Source organism: Brachyistius frenatus, unplaced genomic scaffold, assembly GCF_029030835.1.
Source record: "Brachyistius frenatus isolate BFR_SWC_R1_liver_20210118 unplaced genomic scaffold, ASM2903083v1 Contig_14, whole genome shotgun sequence".
Taxonomy (NCBI): domain Eukaryota; kingdom Metazoa; phylum Chordata; class Actinopteri; family Embiotocidae; genus Brachyistius; species Brachyistius frenatus.
Window position 1 is genome coordinate 1325203 of NW_027210613.1, and position 22626 is coordinate 1347828.

The 22626-nt window shown below is 42.4% G+C and overlaps 2 protein-coding genes across 3 annotated transcripts; one reads left to right on the forward strand and one right to left on the reverse strand.

Moving 5' to 3' along the window:
- Nucleotides 1–1034: 1034 nt before the first annotated feature.
- derl1 (derlin 1) lies at nucleotides 1035–7038 on the reverse strand. The gene is made up of 8 exons (XM_069693069.1): nucleotides 6697–7038; nucleotides 4822–4933; nucleotides 4654–4718; nucleotides 4011–4037; nucleotides 3410–3505; nucleotides 3216–3268; nucleotides 2398–2508; nucleotides 1035–1947 (listed from the first exon to the last, which is right to left on the reverse strand). The coding sequence occupies exons 1-8, from the start codon at nucleotides 6847–6849 to the stop codon at nucleotides 1746–1748; spliced, it is 819 nt and encodes a 272-aa protein (XP_069549170.1). The 5' UTR covers nucleotides 6850–7038; the 3' UTR covers nucleotides 1035–1745.
- A 3154-nt stretch (nucleotides 7039–10192) lies between these two features.
- tbc1d31 (TBC1 domain family, member 31) lies at nucleotides 10193–21387 on the forward strand. Of its 2 annotated transcripts, none has more exons than XM_069693070.1 (23): nucleotides 10193–10567; nucleotides 11524–11664; nucleotides 11919–12034; nucleotides 12283–12461; nucleotides 12671–12822; nucleotides 13006–13165; nucleotides 14133–14333; nucleotides 14461–14634; nucleotides 14803–14882; nucleotides 14975–15121; nucleotides 15328–15461; nucleotides 16226–16359; nucleotides 16451–16630; nucleotides 16716–16948; nucleotides 17079–17151; nucleotides 17284–17363; nucleotides 17470–17605; nucleotides 18133–18225; nucleotides 18922–19050; nucleotides 19298–19492; nucleotides 19648–19717; nucleotides 19856–20041; nucleotides 20478–21387. In XM_069693070.1, the coding sequence occupies exons 1-23, from the start codon at nucleotides 10497–10499 to the stop codon at nucleotides 20621–20623; spliced, it is 3210 nt and encodes a 1069-aa protein (XP_069549171.1). In that variant the 5' UTR covers nucleotides 10193–10496; the 3' UTR covers nucleotides 20624–21387. The 2 variants fall into 2 exon arrangements, with proteins under 2 accessions (XP_069549171.1, XP_069549172.1); XM_069693071.1 differs by having other exon boundaries at nucleotides 19946–20041.
- Nucleotides 21388–22626: the final 1239 nt, after the last annotated feature.

Here is a 22626-nt window from a genome sequence, read left to right on the forward strand (position 1 = left end):
CCCTTGGTCTACCGGTGTTAATGACGTCCGTCAAAATGAGACTTAAGCCTGGATTTGAACAAGATACAAGGAGACTGGTGAAGATTGCTCTTTTACTTCAGTACAAAATAATTCTGCACAAAATAACTGAAAAAAGAAAGGTGCTTTTCAGAATTAAAGCGCTCCATCAGCTTCAACTCTTTAGCTCAAGTGGGAACTTGAGAGCTGACGGCTTTCTGCCAACAGCCCACTGACTACATAAATTATCACGTTGCATATACAACATTGACAAAAATGTTTTTTATTTTTGTATATTGGCACTTGATCTTGAGTTTCACTGTGCGGAGTGACTGTGGTGCAGTTTGGCGCTAGTTTGACATATTTAAGTGTTGAAATGGAACCGAATTTAAATCTGAGCGTAAAGCATCCGAACATGAAGCGTCATGTTGAAAACGTGAAACGTCTTGAAAACGTATACTAAAAACAGACTTTTCAGTGATGGAGGCCTCGTGTCCGGAAAGCAGAATATTTTCACATGTCCAACACCTGGCGGTAGGGATAAATATTGGCTGCCAACTGTTGCTAGTTTGGATCAGCGGGAGGGGCAGCCATTTTATTATAGACTGTTGCATCGTGTTGAGGGTCGTGGTTAGGATTACAGATAGGACCGATTTAAGCAATTTCCACTGTTTTATTTCTTGCATCTCTTCTGCTTCTCTTAATGTTCACAATGTTCAAATGCAAAACTGAGAATTGAGGCATCACAAAGCCTCAGTTTATTGTCATGGTAAGCTAACTATCATTGAGGTTTTTGCTTTTTTTTTTTTTTTTTTTGGCCTTTAGAGAACAATTGAATATCCCCCAACATAGGTGGCAGATGAATTCATGATGGAAATATTGTGTCAGATCTAGCTGTGTATTGTTCATATACCATGGAGCCATTGTGACACGTGATTGGCTGAATGCTTGTGTCTTGTGACGGAAAGAGTTCATCCAAGTGTCGGTGCTGCATTAAGAAAACCCGGTCAGTTATATAATTACACACAGAGACACACTCATCCTTTCATTAAACAACTGTTATATTTACAAAAAAAAAAAAAAAAAAAAGAGCAACATCCCATCTTTACCTCAGTTTGGTGAAGATCTGAGCTCTGAGTCACCCCGAACATTTCACACCCGTGTAAATTCAGACCTGGAAACGGTTGCTCTAAATTGCTCTGGCCATGTTCTGCTGAGGGATGTCTGGAAGCATGCTCCCAGTGCGTTGGTAATTACAATGTAATCTGATATGGCATCACAGAGAGAGATAGGGAGGAACATAAGAATCAACAGCGTGCTGGTGTGCAGCTGCAACGTCTCATCCTGACAGACCAATGGCAGGATGTGGAAACGAGGAGGAGGGACGGGAAGAGGACGGGAAAGAAGAAGAAAATGGGAGGGGAGCTAAAGAATCATTACAAAAAAAACAATTTATTCATATTTTCAATCTGCTTCACTTGGACACATCCGTAGTTATAGTAGCGCTGCCTTTACTTGATGAATTGAGCCTACAGCCAGAGTCTTGAGTCCTGCTGTGCGGCGCAGTCTTGGTTAAAATGCACGCTTCCTCAAACGTCATCCTTTTGAAACTAAATGTGATTTAGATTCAAAGTCGAGGTTTTCATTCCCTCAAATGGAAAAGAAAGTGAAGAAGCAAGTATTTTAACCTGAACCATCTCGCTGCTCAGCCATTTGTTACTGGAAGCTGAGGGGGGAGCAGTTCCCGCTCATTCACCCCCGAGGCGGAAGCCTTGTCCCCAGTTGTGACGTCCTCGTCCTCCGCCGCCGCCGCCTCCTCCTCCTCCTCCTCCGCCGCCTCCACCTCCGCCTCCGCCTCCACCTCCTGCCTGCTCCTGGACGACCGGTCTCCTGCTTGGAGGGACTCCAAACCCTGTCACTCCTCCCCTCCTGTTAGGAAAAAACCGATACCTGGAGGGAGGAGGACACAGACGGTCAAATCTTTGACATAATCAACAACAAAAAATCCACTTTTATGAGAAGAAAATTTAGTGGTAACTTTGTAATGAAAGGAAATTTGAAATATAGGTTCCATGGCAGCACAGGCAGCTTTATAACAAACAAGTCAAAGAAACAGTCACAAATCAACACGTTACTTGTTGTTAGGCTATATTCATGTCAAAATGTCATTCATATGTCATTTCTTCTTTGGAAAGTCACATAGTCTTTCTTTAAAGCTTTATATTCTCATCCTCAATTAGCCCAAATCTCAGAAATAAAGTTGTTGGTAAAGTGATACTGTAAGACCCAGGCGGGGGGGAAAAATCCTTTAAGGTAGCTTTGCTATAATGTTATACTCCCTTAATGAAAAGGAATAATACAAGGTGTCATTTCTAGGTCGAAATGTGCCCAAAAACTTACAAGAACTCTGGTGTGGCGAGTAGGGAGCGTCCTCCCAGGTCCATGGGGTATTTGAACATGAGGAAGAAGTAGAGGTGGCCCACCAGGTTTCCTGTCAGTTCATCTACAAAACTGCACAAAAACAAAGAGGAAGATGAATCAAACACAATCCGCTGTGACGTCCCTCATTATTTTGTGACACACTGTTTTGAAGTCTTGAGTTTGGCATTTTAGCCGTCGCCATTTTGGTTTTTAGGGGCAAGAAGTGGCCATATTTAGACAAACGGGGGTCGAGTGAGGGGTCGATCTGACCGAGAACCCGAGGACACTATCCCGCATCCCTCTACTGGCAGCCTGACTGCACCCCAGGCCTGTCAATCAAACCAGGCGTACCCCCAAACATACCTCTCTTTGAGGCCTAATATCTTATTGATCATGGAAACATTTTCAGAAGGACCGCCACAACACTGATCAGAAGGCGTGAATTTAGCGAAATGAAGTCATTATGATTTGTGGGAGAAAAAAAAAGATTGTCTTTGTATTTCATGAGAGAATTAGGTGCTTTTTGAATTGGACTCTATTAGAACCATGTGTTTTCTGGATCCAGCCCCTGATGGCCATCAGTGGTATTGCACTTTAAGTCCCATACACATTAACTTCACTTTTCTGACCAGCAGACTTCATCCATTTTTATATACAGTGTATGATTAACCCTCACAGGAACACCATTACGCAGTGCTGATGTAACAAGTGTGCTTAAACACACATCAGGCTGCTTATCAGGTCATCAACCACTTTGGAGCATTAATGTGAAGACTTTGACTTAAATTTGTACTTACGAGCCTCCGATGATAAAGTTGAAGCCCAGGATGACCCAGGGTAGATAATGTGCCTGGGACAGAGCAGCAGACAATATTAGTTCGCGTGTTAATGTGAATATTGGGGATTATTTCAATGCTGAGTATTAAAAAGGCTTCATAATCAGGTAGGATTGTTAGCAGATGTAAATGGACCATTTTGAGAGGTGGGGTACCTTAAATCTTGTTCCGAACCAGAAGGACACGATCATGTCTTTGTTGAACTGAGCCCAGACGTACAGCACTGACATGATCAGTGGGATCATCAGCAGCTGGAAACAACACAAACAAAAACATTGGTAGCCCAGCCAATCAGCATCGACACAAGTCACGTGGAAGAAGTTTTCACCGTAATCGTTCAAACCCGGAGGTTCATTTTTGTCACATCTGAGAAGTGTTTCTTTAGATGGGGAATACAGTTTGTCTATCCAAAGACATCTAAAGGTCACCCGTTAATATGTTGTATGTGGTTCTTTAATCAGTGCGAGAACTGGACTATTTCTTGGCCAGGATCCGACAGAGACGTTTGGATAACCTCTGTAACATTGCATGTAAGTTAGTGTACTTTAGAGGTGAAGCTGGTAGCTTCGTACTTATTGACTTACTCTTGAACAAAACGTCAACCTTTTAACTGCTTTAAGTGGGTTTCTTGCTTTATGAAACACTCCTAAGATTTCCAGTGATAGTTGTAAGCGAGTGTTAAATCCACACTAGTGGTCATAACTCATGTTCTGGTATCAAGGCAGAGAGAGAGAGGAGGCGGACGAGGCTTCTCACCTGCATGTTTATCAGCAGCCCGGTCATCTACAGCCACAGAGTCAAGGACGACAACATCAATACAATCACAGCCTGAGCCTTAAGATTAGAGCAGCTGGGGGCTGGAAGGTTGCCAGTTCAAATCCCCGACCAGCCCTGAGAGGACCTGGCAGTCACCTCTGCCTTTTCCAACTCGAGCAAGGCGTCTGACCTTGGCAGATCACACCTCAGGTTTTGTTCTTTTTCACCCGTTCCCATAAACACTTGGTGTGCGTGAGGTATAAAGACCTTAAGATAATGTTGCAATTTTGTCAAGCGGACAATCAGAGCTGAACTCCTGACAAAAGGACACGGTGTGGAGATGTGGGCCGAAGTGTGCTGCTGGTGCTGCATGTGACCTAGATTAGGTTTCTGTGCTCTGCAGGGGTAGACTGACACTGGGCCACTGGCACAGAGCCACCGTGACATGGCAGAGAGAGAGAGAGAGAGACAGAGACAGAGAGACAGATGAAAGAGAAATGCAGAAAGGAATGAAGGCAGCAGTGTTAGAATCAGTGGGAACACAGATGATGTGGCCTTATTTGGTGAAGGAAGGATTCACTGTAGGTGGATTACAATGTTGTATTTAAAGGGAGGGTATTTTGTGATGCCAGTTAAAGGATACAACAATGCAGATCCAGTTAAAGAAGAGCATGAAGATATAGTCTGCAGTTCTGCCATCAAACGCCCCTGGGAAGAAAAAAAAAAAAAGAAGATCATCACGATAATATCGAGAGTAAAAATAGCCTGACAAAGAGTGAGTGTATCTAAACCACGGTGACTGTTGTCTCACCTGTCTCCAGCCGAGAGGAGTACTGGTAGAGGAAATACAGGTTGACCAGGTACAGAAACCCAGTGTTGGGGGTTATTGGGAAATAAAGGGTGGCTGTCACTGGTCTCCAGAGCTGAAACAAACAAGAGAGACATGAACCTAATAGAAATGTCGTAAGACTTCACCATCTGCAGCTGATCCAGACTTTTACCGCTGAGCTCCCAACACATGTTTAGTCCCATGTGGATTACAAACGATAACTTCTGAGCAATTAAAACTGTCAACAGACGGCTGGCGTTCCCCTGCAGAGCGCTCAACCTCACAATTCAATTCAAAGATGTTCTTTGATGGGAACACAAGTCAGATCAATACTGCATTTAAAGAGGGGATGAAAGAATAAAGCCTCTTCCCTGTTAAATTACAATTAATTAGGAAGAAAAGGACAGGATACAATTACAACATTCAATGCCGTGCAGGATCAGCATCTGTATTTGATTTTTAGCACCAACAAATTTAGATTTATTGTTTTGTCGATCGTGACTTGCCCAAAAGTTAATCTGCAACGGGTTTAATAACCTCCTGTTTATTGAAGCAAAAAGACCAATCCTTCTCTGATTCTCAGGATTTAATGCTCCTCCGCTGCTTGTGTCGGCCGTTCTTTACGATGTCTGATATTTTATTGACTCGTACAAGGTCAGGAAGTTCTATAATGTAACCTAAAAACCAGACTGCAGTGCAATTTTGTTTTCATTGATTTCACTTTTTAAATAGCCAAACACAGGGCTTACTATGTCGCCATAAAATGCACAGCAATAATTAAATGTATCGTGGTTTTAATCGATCGCTTCCCTTAAAATTCAGTCTGCAGTAAGTCAAAGAACTGAGGTTCAATTTCATAATGGCCGCCAAGAACCAAAGTTTAACAACAGCCAGTAAACGGAGTAAAATTCATCTGAAACACTGCTTGTGTTGCTCTGAGATATCTATAACCTATTGATAACTGTCACGTTAAACAATACAGTCATACACCTCTACGTAAAGTGTAATGATTGTTCAAATAACCAGTGGTGGGAGAAGGCTGTTGAAACCCCGAAAGTAGCAATACCACTGCAGAAAAAAAGTTCAATACACATAAAAGATTTTTTTTTTTTAAATCACATTAAAAGTCTTCCCTTAAAAGTACATATGTATTAACAGGTATGGTAAGGTATTACTATGGCATTAACTGCTGTGGCTGGTGAAGGACACTACTTTATACACCGTTATATTTATTTTTAGATGTAAATAGTTTTAATCTGTATCAATGCATCTAATACTTAAACTGATAATACAATATTTTATAATGATAATAAAATTAATTATGGAGTAAAGAAGCACTTTTGTTTCCCTCTGAATGTGTCTTTTGACATGTCCACCCCCCTTACGCATAATAACGTCATAGTTATTCTATATATATATATATATATATATATATATATATATATATATAGTTCACACACTGCCTGAGGAGCTCCTTTAAAAGAAAAGGACAAAATACTGTCTCCGCCTTGTGGTGTCTAAAGGAACAGCACTTTAAAACTAACTTGTGTTACATCACCAGATACTCTGTGGTGCAACATTTCTCGGCCCATCTCTGGTCGTTACACCACTATGATTTTCCACTGGTGTTTAATACACCCCATGTTTTAGTGTTATTACATTAAGCGGCATTTTGACAGCAACCGGAAATGCTGCCCTCCTACGTCGCGCCCTCTGATTGGTCGCCGCACACCTCCGGGCCTCAGTGGTCCGCCGCTAGTTAGCCGCGAGCTCAGCAGACTTTACGTCCGAAACAAGCACGACCGCTCCGGCGCACACAAGTAAAACAAGAGCCAGTCGAAACAAAACAAAACGTACGTGAAATCTGCTGATGACCAGCTCCGGAAACAGCATGAGGTTCCTGAAGTCAACCAGTCCGAGTTTACCGACGAAGGGAACCGCGACGGAGGCGGCGAACCAGTATCTGGTGACGAGAGGGATGCTTCTGAACCAGTCCCCGACGTCTGACATCTTTCCATAGGATGACTGACACTGTATGAACCTGAACTTAAAACTCCTCTTCAAAGATTAACACACACGCAAAATAAATCCCTAAACTACGAGCCGCTTCTGCCTTTAAATCACAACCGCTCTCCCTCTGCTAAGTTTTACATGACGTGGCTAATCACAGGCAGCTAGCTCTGGACATGATTCAGTTACTGACGTCAGAGCGGAAACATCCGGTTCAGCTTTTCACAATAAAAGAAACACAACCACTCGGTAGGTAGGTAGGTAGTTACTTTATTAATCCCCGAGGGGAAATTTTTTCGCTACAGCAGCATACAGAAGCAATAAGATAATAATATAAATAATAGAATAAAATAATAGAATAGAATAATAGAAAAGCAATAAAATAGCAGTAAAAACTATCAAATATAAAATGCACAGTATATACAGTACATTATATATCTATATATATTATGTACAAACAAACCAAGAAACACAGTCAACAGTGTTATTGTACTGTGATGGATTTTGCCAGAGGTGAGTTATTGTAAAGTCTTATGGCAGTGGGCAGGAATGATCTCCTGTATCTGTCCTTGTGACAGCGGAGCTGGAGGAATCTTTTAGACTAATACTAAGGAAAGTATACAAAGAACAAGCAAAAAAAAGAAACTACTAATGAACTGAAACAAGGACATGTATTATGTTTAACAGAATAAAATGATGACTAGAATTATATAACACACGCATATATATATGTATATAAATTAATAGTTATATTTTAGAAAAACGACAAAAATTGCACTCAGCTTTACAATACCTTTCAAAAGTTAGCAATCCAAAATTAACAAAAATAACAACAATAATTAAAGTAGCAGTCAACATAATATTCTTACCACTGAAAGCAGAGGATGATTGTTTAGTCTGAATCCTGTTGAACTCCGTGCTAAGGTCAGATGCGGGGGAGCTAAACTCTCATTCAGGCTTTTAATTGGCTGGTGAATTAAAAAAAAAAAAAAAAAAAAACACTAGCCACTTTAGATTTTTTTTTTTTTTCTAGGAAAATAAGTGCTGCAAAACAAGTTTTTATTTACTCTGCCAGGGACTAAAGTACCCGGTGAAAGCTATTTATTTCTAACCTAAACTCAAAACTAGATGTCCAATAATCATGTTCATTGTCAATAAGAGCTGATGTGAAATCAAATATCATGCCTTTTTTTTAATTTAGGGCTGTAATATTAGTCTGATTGTAAAGATAGTTTAAAAGCTTGTTGTTGACAAATACTTTTATGATATGATAAATGGTCTAAATTAATTTTAGAGAAACATTACAGGTATTCATTTTCACACTATGTAAAATTACCAGAGAAACATCACTTTTCTTTTTGACATTAGGCAGAGAAAACTGGCCAGTGCCCTTTTCTCAGGACTTTTTACATCATTCCTATCAGACATTATTGCACAAGTGATAATAATCACTCCGTCAGCTATACAAATTAGGATCCTCACATTTGACATTAAGGTGACAGTGGCCACAGTAATGAAGGCTTGCATACTTTTTTGTATTTATTTGGCAAGTTGTAGGTTTCATGCATTTAATGTATTTGTATTTTATTGGGGGGCTGGTTTATATTAACTCATCTTAATTTGAAGGGAAAATGCTAAAACCGGATGTATTGCTATCACTGTCACCGCCATGTTTTGTTTTGCTTTGGGTTATTATAGTACTTCCTGTAATATTTACAAAAAAGAAAAGCTTTCCTTCAGCATCCACAGGCAGCTACCAAGAGAAAGAGGCATGCCAGACGCAGCTGTTTACTTGTACTACAACTGGCACCTGTGAGGAGTTGTGACGAACCCAAAGAAGAAAATGGGCAAGTGACAGGGTGTGGATGGCAAGGAGGGAATTCATGTTAAAAATAATAAACATACAATAGACAAAACAATGCTGATTTACATTATATCACCTTTTTATTAAACCTCATGCTCTCCCTTTATTTCATAACTCGGACAGAGGGGACATTTTTTGGTTTCAGGTTTTGGGGCTCAATTTAAGTAGAGAAGTGATACATGTTTTATTCAATAAACACTCTGATACACAGTAATGATGCAAAACAGGAAAGAACAAGTGATGCACCACAATATGATCATTAACTCTCCAGTTCCTTTGATATCTATGTAGCTTTTTAGAAACTTTCAGCTCATAGTTTAGGTTTTCCAGCCTTCTGTTGTAGTTCAGCCTCACCACTCTCACCCATCCTTTTCCACATGTAGCAGGCAATTTTAGGTTAGGGTTAGGTTAGGTAGTTACTTTATTAATCCCCGAGGGGAAATTTTTTCGCTACAGCAGCATACAGGAAGCAATAAGATAATAAATAATAGAATAATAGAAAAGCAATAAAATAGCAGTAAAATAGCAGTAAAAATATAAAATATAAAATGCACAGTATATACAGTATATACAGTACAGTATATATCTATATATATTATATATAAACAACCAAGAAACACAGTCAACAGTGTTATTGTTGTGTGATGGATTTTGCCAGAGGTGAGTTATTGTAAAGACTTATTGCGGTCGGCAGGAATGATCTCCTGGATCTGTCCTTGTGTCCTTTAGTCAAAAAAGCTCTTATAAATGGACAATGCAGGACAAGCCCAGCACCAAACAGCAGAGAACGAAGGTTAACATAGTTGAACATTAAGAGAGAGTCAGCAACTGGTTAAGAAGTCCCTCAGGACCAGATGTTTCACTCAGGAGTCGGTGGAAGTCCAAACAGAGCAATCAAAGAAAGAGTGACTATTGGATTTGGATTCAACAGGCGACCAGAAACATAGCTCCAAATTAAGGCTGAAGTTGAACCTTTTCTTCAGCATAACAATTTTGCAAAGGCAAAAGCGCGGATAATGTCCTTACAGCTTGTTCCACTCAGTCAAAGTGGTCATAAACAATTAAGAAAGAATTCTGCTTTAAAAACCATGTGAACAAGATAGACATTTTTCAATTTAATGAGATTTCCCTTGAAAAGGAGCACCTGTGATTTGACAGGGGAAAGTCTAACAAAGAAGGTTTTTGATGCCTTGAGTCATCACAGAGGAGTTTTGTCAATCTGAGAAAATAACCCTGAGAAACTAAATAAAGTTTGTAAGCGGATGGAAGCAGCAGTTCACATGTGAATGATATCCAAAGCGTTATTCGTGGCAGTGTGGATATAATTTGCTAAATAACTCCTAGCTCGTCTACAGTACTTGGGGAATACCTGGAAATCCAAAAATACAAGACTCCTCGAGGTGTGAACTTCAACTCCCACAATGCACACCGGCTTCCTTGTTACGTCACCTTGGGGCGACAAAATAACCGTCTTCAAAACAAACAAAACATCTTCCCAAAATGCAAATTGAGGAAAGTATTCAGCATAAGATCTGTTAAACATCGAGGGCACCGCTGGACTAATGATTACCGGACATGTTGTGTGCTCTTTACGGTCCCCTCGTTGTGACGTGAAGTTAAACACAGTGGATGTTGTTGCCCTTTTAAATTTCGCGCCGCCTGTCAGGAGATTAGCCGGCTAACCTGTTAGCGAGGAGGGACATCAACAGCAGCGGTGACATTAAGTTAATCCGGGGATTATTTTTATACATTCATGCCGTGAGGTTGTTTAGACTTCCGTAAAATGGAGGTGACGGACATCGGAAACAAAGAGGAGGGTAAAGTCTGGCATCGAAAACCAGCACCGGGGAAAAGGTAGGTTTGATTATGTACTCACTATATACTGTTAATGTTCATGTTTTACATCGACGGCAGGTCCATACTGTTTACTCTATTCATCTTGTGTTTTGCTGTTTGTATGATCAAAACAACTCCAAGCTGACATCATGTGTTTATAGCAGTTTCATAACCATATTTGTTGACATTGTAAACAGGCTTGTATCTGGCCCCCTCCATCCCCACGCCAGGGGTTTGAAGGACCCTGATCTACATGAACTCAGTTGTAAAGCTGCTTTGTTATCCCAACAGGTAGTGACATCTGGTGGTGTAATAGTCAAAGATTGTGTCTCTCTCTTATGCAGGTATATAACACCATGAAAGTACACATCAAAACTTTATTCAACATAAAATCCCAATATTCTAGTTTGTCCGTTGAATCTTACAGGACAAATGTGAAAACGTGAATGAGGTCTCTTTCATATGGGACACACGGGATTGCTGAATGGCTTGATGAATAGGAAAGTGGTTTTAATTGTGTACTTTGGACACCACATTTTGTGGCTCTCAAACCAACTGAACAACTATGAATGAGACTCTTTCCACCACCATCATCAAGACATTAAATTAAGGAATTTAATTAGGAAAATCCATCTTATATCTCTAAGTGAGAATGTGTGCCAGTATGAGCATTGATCTTTGATGATGGAACAACATCTTACAAAGGCACTTTAGCATTTGTTTGACCTTTTCACTCATTCGTATTCCATAGTTGCGCAGGTAAGGAGTCAGACGGTTGTTTTACAGGTGAACCTTCTGTACAGCAGCAATGCAGATCCTTTAAAACGTGGCAATCTGTTGTGGAAAGACAGTATTTACTTATACACTACTTTTCCCTGGGTTCATTGTCACCACTAGAGAGCAGCAAAGTTTCACACCAATGTGTTGCTTTTCATCTTTCATCCTCAGAAATGAACGTTGTTTTTCTTCCTCAGTGTGTTGGTGACGGTGATCCGCACGGTTCAGCAGGCCAAGACAGTGCGGTTCCTCCACGTGGCCTTTGACAACACCGGAGACTCCTTCCTGGCTGGAGATTACCATGGCAACATCTATATCTTTGACATCAGTAGAAACAGGTGACTGACTGCTGAATTGGATCTACGGTATTTAGAGCAGGAAAGCATGAAAAAAAAAAAAATACGCACACTTCTGTCTTGTTCCTGATTCCTCTTCAATGTGATGTCAGTGTTTCAACCATAAATGGTACAGCTTCAATTTGGAACAGAGGATGACCTCAAAGTGTCCAGCCCTAACCACACAGACACTCTGACACTGCATGTTCTCTCGTTTATCTGATGTTGTGTTTTTCTTCGCTTCTTTCTTCGGGTAGATTTCGTCTGGTGCGGAAGACAGGACAGGCCTGCACTGCTCTGGCGTTCAGCCTCCGCAGGACCACAGAGTTCCTTGTGGCGTTGTCCGACTACACCGTCAAATGCTTTGACAAAGGTCGGATGGATATATCCACTCAAAGCATCGCTTTGTTCTTAATTTGTCGTTTGTTCTAATTTTATTCTCGCTTATGCTTTAATTTCATGTCAGACTGTCCTTCATTGGACAACAAACAGTCAGCGCAACCTTTCTGTCACACACAAAGCAGCTGGTCAATTTAATGCAAAACCAGTGACGTGTGTGTAATCAGTTTCTGTCCACATAAAATAAAACTCCCTTCCTTTGCCGTATGTCTCATTACGCAGACACAAAGCAGCTGGTCAGTTGGATGCGCGGCCACGAGGGAGCAGTTTCATCCATCTCTGTGCACAGCTCCGGCCGCTACGCCATCACCACGTCCTCAGACACGGCTCAGCTCTGGGACCTGGACACGTTCCAGAGGAAGAGGAAGCTCAACATCAGGCAGTCTGTTGGCATACAGAGGGTAAACATGCAGACACACTGCCAAAGCAACTGCCAGCCTCATCAACACGAAAAGAAACGCAAATCATAGTCTGATCACTTCATGAATGGAATCAGTCGGGATTCAGAGAGTTTGTTTGTGTTGTTTTGTCATTTGAGGATTTATGCACTAAATCTGTTCCCTCTTCGTGTTGCTATCTTTGTAATGGCACGCTGTTGTTTGTGCTGCAGGTGTTTTTCCTCCCTCTCAGTAGCACCATCCTCAGCTGTTTCAGTGATGACTCCATCTTTGCGTGGGAGAGCGACACACTTTTCTGCAAATACCAGCTCCCTGTTCCTGACAGCGGACCCAGAATCTCCTACAAGGCCTTCGCTGTCACTCGGTGGGTCTCTCACATCACCGCTACTAACCACCGCAGCGATCATGTTGCTCCTCACTATTATTACTCAGGATTACATTTTACAGCATGCTAAAATCACAACACTTTACAAGCACATTACAAGACGAAGTAAAAAGGGATCAGAAGTCTTTAACCAACACGTACATGCGTGTGCTGTGTCGACAGAGATGGAAAGAGCCTTGCAGCGGGTGGACGCTCCAACCTGCTGCATCTGTGGTGTCTGGACAGCAAACAGCTGATGAGGGTGATTCAGATGCCCACGCAGGTTCGAACCGTCAGACAGCTGGAGTTCCTGCCTGACAGCTTTGACGGAGGAGCCAGTCAGGTACAGACACAAACACAATGATGTCTAGTTCCTCCGTTTTTTATTGGCTCGTTTGTTTTCTTATTCCAGAGTTTCCTTAACTTTTCAGACCATGTGCCATATGAACCAAACTGAAATTTCCAAGAACCACTTCTCACTGCAGACACCAACAAACTTTCACATAAAATGGGATTCACTGATTTAAATAATCTATAAACCTCAAAAAGGCTAAAGACCAACACCGTAAAGTTACTGTTTCAAAGAAAACATTTACATATTTTGCCAGAAATAGCACCTTTCGGTGGCTCGACTGCCGACTCCTCTTTAGCATTAAAAAGTTTGTCTGACCTGGTCCAATGTTGTCACTTTCCTGTTTTTTGGACCTTGCAGCCATTTTAAACTTCAAATCATTCTGCTTGTTAGAATCAATGACTTTGGAGTCCCAATGTAACTCTGTCAAATATCCGATGTGATGTGACGCCACCCTACGTAGCTAACAACGACCATTATTCATTTTAATGTGAAGTATGAATGTAACAGCTGTTGTCTGTAATAAAATCACAATATTTTTTTTGACTTGGGTCAGTTGGACTGCAATCGTTAATCTTTTCAGCGAGGCTCTAAGGTGCCACCAGGTGGAGCCTCCACAGTTTGGGAGTCACTGTCCTGCTCTAATCTTGTATTTTGTTTTTTCCAATTTCAGCTTGTGTTGAGTTTGCTGCCATTTATGTCTGTTTCCGTACACATCTACAGTACAGAGAAAACATTATAAGGCATTAAAGTGAGGATGTTTTCAAAAATAATTCCATCATTAGATGTATTTATCAATTAACGTCATACAAAGTGCAGTGAAGAAAAATAACCTTTATCAACACTTTGCCTTTAAAACAGATCCAGTTTTCCAGTGTTTTTAAGGTATTTGGTTGGCAGGTCGTTCAAAGCCGAGGCTGTGCTGTGTGTTTACGGCTTTTGTTTTTGGTCTCCGTAGACACTGGGTGTACTGAGCCAGGACGGCGTGATGCGTTTCATCAACATTCACACGTGCAAGCTTCTCTTCCAAATGGGTTCCCACGGCGACACCATTACTACGGTGGCGGTCGGCCCCAACGGCCGACACGTTGTGGCTATCATGGATAATGGCAGCATTAACATCTACAGTGTGCAGAGTCTCACACAGGAATTAAACAAGGTGACCGTCTGTTGTGATAACATGACGCACGGGGCGGCAAGAGCTTTCTGATTTGCTGATAATAAGGGATTTTTCTGTGTGTATTCACATTTTGTTTTTGTGTGTTTCTCTCTCGCCTTCTGCACAGCCTCCCCCATCCCAGGTGGCAGTGGTCTCTGGTGGTGAAGCTCATCAGGACTTTTCTAACATAAAGGTCAAAGTCAGGTCAGAGGTCGTTCAGAGACCGGCCAAGAGCTACGGCAGGCGGACACAGGTGAAGATACTTCGACCCCCTGCTGGGTTGACAGCTGACGATAAAGAGGTAGAAACAACACACATGAAGTCATCAAACTATTTTCTCCGCCAGGGTGTTTGCTTGTTGTTTTTTGTGGATTATTTATTAGATTTTGTTTTCACACAGACACACCAAGCCCTTCTCTGAATGGGACTGGATGTAGATGTTCTGGTTTTTGTGTCTTTCTTGGAACAGAATGAACTTCCCGCTGGGCTGAATAAGAAGAGACTGGTGGCCCTGCTCAAGGCTTTCGGAGAGTATCCTGCTAAATACAGGTACAAATCAGAAGTTTCATGCAGGGTATCTTAACAACTAAAAACTGTATGCCATCAGGGTGTGAACGATAATTCCTCCATTCTTGTTGCAGGATGTTTGTGTGGCGGTCTTTGCTGTGTCTCCCAGAGAACCACGCAGCGTACAGCAGTCTGACTGACAAAGGCCTTCATTCAGCCTTCCTCACTCTGCATGATAAATACCCCATCAAGAGTCACAAACTGCAGAGAGGACTGCAGAGGTAAACACACACACACACACACACACACACACACACACACACACACACACACACACACACACACACACACACACACACACACACACACACACACACACACACACGCGCGCACACAAGTGCAACTAACTTTCGTTAAATACTTTTTCATTGCAGACTTGCATCATTTTCAACAAATCATTTATTGGCTCCTTTCATGTTCTCCGCAGGGTTTTGTCTGCTTTAGCTCACTGGGCAGCCATCTTTGGAGAGGTGGAGTACCTCCCTCTGGTCGCCTTTCCTTTCGTCAAGCTCTTCCAGAACAATCCGATGCTCTGCTTTGAGGTGGTCGCCACCGTCATAGGTACTTCTACACAGTGCTTCTTATCACAGCTTTCAAATATATTTCAACCTCACACATTTGAAAGTTTAACAGCTGGACAGAGTTAGCTGCTGCGTTGAGTCTAGTTCGTTTTAAAGTCCCTTTCCAGTAATTGATTAAACCTCTAAAAACTCATCCCTACACCTGTCACAATTATTACATAATCATTTGACACAAATATTTGTGATCAGGCGATAATCGTTAGAATCTCTTCCATTCATCTGTATAAAACCAGTTGGAAGAAACTTAACAGAAATGTCATATTTCAATGTATGATTAAACTATGATTAGGGATAAAATAAACAGAAAAATCAAATAAACGTTAAAACACACATAAACGCAACATAATTGCGTTAAACGCAATTATTTGTATGATAATTAATCGTCGACATAGATTTCATGATCTTGACAGCACTGCTCATCCCGGATTATCAAAGTCATATCTTTATAAGTTGTTTTTTTTCAAGAAAGAAAATTCCCGTCTAACAGTGTCTTAGATGTGACTCAACAATTTGCCTTCCTGCAGTACGTGCAGCTCCATGAAGATGCATATAGCAACCGCTCCGCAACTCGAGCTGGCCGCTCCATGACACGGAAAGCGAAGGATTTCAAACGATTTTAACTCTAAAACTGTTCCAAGTTTTTGAATAATGGCTGTTAAACTCTGTTTATGAGGTATCTGAATGCTGAGTTGATGTGTTATCAGTTAGTTGAATCTCTGCTGACTCGGATGTTTGTTTGTACAGTGAACTGGTGCCAGCACTGGTTCGAGTATTTCCCCAACCCTCCTCTGAACATCCTGAGCATGGTGGAGAACATTCTGGGACATCACGACAAGGAGCTGCTGCAGCACCTGGTGGACTGTGGCATCACTTCACAGGTAACAGCAGCTGCAGATTCCTGGAGGAGCTGTCCTCTCAGTTTCACATCCACGTCTCTGTCCTCATTCATACACCCTCCGTCTGTCCCAGGTCTATGTGTGGCCCTTGCTGGAGACCCTGTTCTCAGAGGTCCTGACTCGCGATGAGTGGCTCCGACTGTTCGACAACGTTTTCTCCAATCACCCATCGTTCCTGCTGGTGGCCTGTGTGGCTTACATCATCTGCTGCCGTGAGCCTCTGCTGCTCTGCGCCCAGAAGCAGGACTTCGAGGTAGCTCCTTCCGTCTCCTCTCATCTCGTCTGAAAATAAACCCAGTCCCACAATCAACGTCTCCGACTCTCCTCCTCCTCTTCAGTATTTTTTTCACCATCGGAACAACCTGGATGTTGGAGCCATGATAAAGGAGGCCTACCGACTCGTGGGCAGCACACCAGCTGACGTCCATCCCAGGACGATGCTCGCTGACTTTACGCCACTGACCAAAGGCCAGTACCCAGTGTTCAACCATTACCCAGAATTCATAGTGGAATACCAAAGCCAAGAGAGGGAGAAGATACGACTGCAGGAGATGGAGTATCTCCGGGAGAGGTGAGATTATAGATGAACCTCAATAACAGAGGCACTCGTTCATGTTTAAGTTGATAGAATTAGATATTAAGAATAAAAGTAGTGAGAAAAGAGGTACCACATATAAATCTGTGTGTGCGTGTTTCTTCAGACAGGAAGTGTCAGCGCTTCGTGTAGATTTTGTGCGTCGCCAGGCTGAAGAGGATGCTTATTATACACAACAGGTATATTTCAGAAATCTTTTAAAGCATAGATTTATTCGTACGGCAACGCCCCGACTGTAGAGAGTTCATCAGTTTATGAAAAACAAGCCCTGAAATGGAAATAAATTTGACTCTTAATTGATTTGAACACAGGAGTTGCTGCAGCAAGCAGAAGAACAGCGCAGAAACATCCTGGCACAAGAAGAGGACAAACTAACACAGCAGAGGAAAAAGTAAACAACAAACAACACACTTTCACCTTGACAGTTTTATTACAGCTAAAAAGAATGATGGTGATTTTAGTGGAGTTGGTTGCTGACACCGCTCCGTCCTGTTCAGGTTGGCAGCCATGAAGAGAGAGCTGAAGGTGAAGGAGTTACAGCTGCTCGACGCAACCAGAAGGCGCTTTCTCAAACACCAGCAGGACCTGCGAGCGTCACAGATCCGCAGACTGGACCAGGAGATCAGCAGAAAGGTGAACCCGGCGCTATCTGGTCATACATGATATATGATTTGTGGTTCTTTTTCCCCCCGCTTTGTTAGGATTCAGTGATTTATCCCATCAGATGTTTAATGGTGTATAATTATACACACTTTTGAGAAGATTTTAAGTAATTAAAATGCTGGTTTGGACCCCAGAGAGCATCAAAATCCTGATGTCAAGTGTCTGTATTTGTTTATAAAAGAGCTTAAACTAACCTCTGAGATATTATCTGTTACAAGTCAAATATAAGTAAATATTTGAACGCTTCAACTGAAAAGGGCTCACTTGGATGAATTTAGCTGGAAGCAACACTTTGCTTGTCCCTAATCATTTTTTATATTTATGTGTCTATGGGACACATTTATGCTGACTTCAGTTTATTACATTCTGGGCTGTAATCCCAGAATGAGTCGATGTATCATCAGACTGACCACAAAGAGTTATGTGCTTGTTGATATTTGTAAAAACCATCAGCAACTTTCTTTCTGAAGTTTATAAGCCTTTAAATCGTGCCGCAGATGGATCTGCGTGATCAAGAGACGGCCTCAGCAGTCCAGGATGTGGAAGTCAGACAGATGGAGATGGAGGCTCAGAGGAAACGACTTGAACAGGTGACTCTACCCACCTCTCCCATCGCTGTCATGCTTCCATCTCTTTTTACGCCTCTGCGTCTTGAACGCGACACCTCGGGAACACCTTGAGGGAATTTCTGCAAACTTCAGCGTTCACTTGGACTCAAGGATGAACTGATTCGATTTTGGTGGTCAACAAAACATCACACGTGTGTAATCGGATCAAATGGTGAAATCATGGCATTTTATATGCAAAAGGTCAAAGATCAACCTAAATGTTCTGTAAAAACACTTTCCCGAACATTATTCAACACCACAACTCAGGAGCAGAAGGGGAGATTGTGACCATATCTCACATTGAGATCCTGATTTAGTGACACTTATCCTGAGTGTCCACCTTGAAACTGGGCTGGTTGTAAATATCTTCTGTGCTGTCGGGTTGAAGATGTGTGTGAAGCATCCGCAATTTAGAATATATAGCTTCTTTGCAAAACCATACATTTTTGGAGTATCATCTTTAGTTTTTATGGCCGAATTCCTTCAAAGTCTTCACTACATATATTGATTGTCTGGACAGACATGGATGTCAACCTCTGCAGATAAGAATCACCTTTTTCTGTTCATACGTGACACGTGCTTTCGCTGATGTTCATCTAATTTGTGTTTCCAGCATTCCGCCACGTAATCAGACCTGTGTTTTTGTGTTGTTGTATTTTATGGTGACTGCTGTGTCAGCACTTGTTGAAGGAGCAGAAGCGTGTGGGCTGGGATGTTGAGGAGGAGGTGGAGATGAGGATGAGGGATGCAGAAAAAGTGGAGGAGAGCTTCACGGAGCCGCCACACAGCGCAGAGACCAACATGCAGGTTGGTGACACATCCCAGTATAATTGTCAACACGTGATCGTGTGTGTCCGTCTGGCTTCACAGGAGACTACTGAAGCAACACAGTCGCACAAACTATGATGTTGGCAGAGCTACATGTGATCTTTTCTCCACCGCACACACATACACACACACACACACACACACACACACACACACACACACACACACACACACACACACACACACACACACACACACACACACACACACACACACACACACACAGGCCCTGGAAGAGGCCCTGGCAGAGGCGTGCCAGCTGGGCTCGGATTCAGACTGGCAGGGAGAGGTGGCGGAGCGCCTGCAGCAGGTCGACGCTTCACAGGGGAGGAGGAGGGGGAGACTGGCGGAGCTTCACAGGAAAACCCTGGCAGAGGAGGAGAGACTGGCTGACACTGTGAGAGATGTGGCAGGAAAGAAGGTGCGAACGACTGGAGTTTGTTTGTCAACACGTTTACGTGATGTATTGGCTCGTCCATTACATGACACAATTTGCAGTGATGTAATTCGTGGGCTTTTAGTGGGATTCAGTTCAACCAAACAGCTCAGGAATAATTGCGCGTTGTTCATTTGCAGTGGGATGAAGTGATGAGAAGCAGAGCTCAGTTACAGGAGCAGCAACAGCCCTGGTGCTCAGCGGACGCAGGTACGACTCCATGCACGCACATACAGTACACACACACACACACATACACACACACACACATACATATAGACATGCAGTCTGTTATCCAGACATGGATCTAATACTCGTGTATTAATAATAGTGTTTGTTTGGTGTCAGATGTGCAGAGACAGACGAGGAGCAGGTCACCGTGTTCGATTGGAGGACTTCCTCACAGGCCTTTTATCATCACTGCTGTTGATGTTGCAGGAACAGCAGCCAACTCTGCCACAACACCGAGGCCGGCAGGAAGCAACACGGTGTGTCTGAACAGCACTTCACCTCCAGAGAGCGCCTCCACCAACTGTAAGTCCCTTTAGTTACCATGTTTTACAGCCTAAAACAAATGAAGAGGTTCCAGTTATTTCCTCCTATTTCTTTACCACTGCTTTTCTTTTCTTTTTTAAACTCCACCAACGTGTGTGTTCTGTTCAAAAAGGTAATATTTATGTCTAATAAAACAAATGAAAGAAGCACAAGGCTTTGTTGTGTGAGTGAATTAGTAAATAAAGGGTTTTTAGTATCACAGCTTTTACAGAGCAAAACCACGAAGTTCTTCACAAATAAAAAGTAGGACTATAAAAACAGAAGCCAGCGCTGTGGTCTGTGACACATTTGAGTGCCACCACAGCAAGACAATGACCCGCTGCAGAGACCACAAACTGAATACCCATCATCACTGAAAGTCGGTTTCATTTTGTTTTCATCAATAATCCTGTTTTCTCTCTTCGTTCCATGTCAGTCTCTCTGGACCGAGGCCGGGCGCAGCTGGACAGCAGCGAGCGGGAACTGCTGAAGGAAATCAGAGAACTGAGGCAGCGGCTGGCAGCCAGAGCCAAAGAGGGCAGCACTGTCTCCTCACAGTCTGTCCACACACTGTCCCAGTGACCACACGCTCCTCTGTCTTCTTAGAGTCAACAGACTCACTACAACAGAGCAGAAACCGTGACTCAGACTGAGGGGCGAGCTGCTGGTTAATACTCTCCAAGTGCTTAAACTCCATCCTTTATTCACCACAGATTATTAACAGGACCAGAGTCAAACACGTGTCAACCCCCGGTCCTCTTGTGTTGTTGCATCATGTGATGTGCACATGGTGACTGGAGGATCCGAGTCGACCTGAAACACATGCAGTCGTGTCTCATCATATTCCTGCAAGCAATAAGTAGCTTCATTCATTTGAACACACTTCACTTCGAGGTCTGTCTAATGCCAGTGAACATTAGTCTGTGACTAACAAACTCTCACACACACACACACACACACACACACACACACACACACACACACACACACACACACACATTCTCACACACATACACACACACTCTCACATTCTCACACACACACACACACACACACACACACACACACACACACACACACACACACACACACACACACACACACACACACACACACCTTAGTCCACCAACTTAACAAAGTAAATTAGTGCAGTATAATTTCCGGTCGCCATGGCAACCACAAAGACAAACTATAACACCTCTGAATTTATGGCTATATTACCATCATTCACGGTTGTAACTTTTTTTTTAAACGTTCGCTGAATTAGAAATTTTATTTAAATTATTTTTTTTAATTTTTTATTTGTTGTATTTAAAACCTGTTTGGATAAAATGATTTTAAAAGTCCTGATTGATCTTTCTGGTTCATTTTGACGTTCTTGTATAGGTTAAAATGTCTGGCGGCAGGTGCCATTTTCTACACACAAAATGCACGTAGATCGGATTAGGATCTAAATTAGAGGAACTGTGTTTTGATGGGACCGCTGCGAGGTTGTATGAAGACAGAAATGGGTTTGATTCGACTGTAGAACAGTGCGTGTCTCTGCTCCTCGGCGCTCTGTCTGGGTGTGTCCATAACCATCCGTCTCTGCTCTCAGGTGTTGTTTGACAGGAGCTGAAACGACAGAACATCTCCATTCCTGTCACTCATCCATTTCTCTCCCTCCACCCAGCTTTTATCACCTGCTCACTTTGTCTCAGGCCCTGGGAGGGAAACCGCAACAATAAGTCCATCGTGATCTGTTCTGTCATCTCTGACCTGGGTGATTAACACACAAAAACCCAAACCGTGTCCTGCTGGATACGTAGAACCGTGTCTCAGGGTTCCCACTCCAGGTCAAATGCCAAATTCTCTGACTTTCACTGAGTCAAAAGTATGAACGATCATCAGAAGAAAAAAAAATCCAGCTACTTCGTTCACAGACGTTTTCAGTCAACATTCAATAAACGACAAAAGGTTTCTATTTAAACGGGAATAAAATGAATGAATTTCCTCAGGCTGCCCCACCTAAAGATCCTCCTCCGCTGGGCCGCAGCATGCAGGCCTCCTTCTCCCACACTTTAATAAGATCAACAGTATTTATACAAACTTTACATCTTTCTTTTTTTCGTCGTCTTTTCAACCAATCTCTGAAGTCATTGTTTTAAAGCCAGAGCCCTTGACACAGCTACCTGGCATGTTTGCCTTCTTTAGCAGCTACAGGTAAAAAGCACATCTTGACTTAAACCACTCAGGAGACAAGTTAAGTAACTCTAAAAATACTACTGATTAATGGCAACTAAAACGTAAACATGCTCCATGATATTTCATGACTTGGTTCCAAAAATGATCAAATCTCTCGACTGGAGAAGACTTTTTTTTTTTAGAATTCATTAATTTTACACATGCTGTCACGTCACCTTCTTACAATTACTTACGGGGCATTTATTCCTAACATTTACACTGAGACACACTTTCCTGTGTATGTCTTCATCTTTACATCCTGCAAGGTCGCTGCCTGAAACTAACAGCATGACATTTACTCTCCTTGCTCACCTGTCACATCACGTTAAGAACCCACCCCGCCCTGAGCGGCGGGGCGGAGC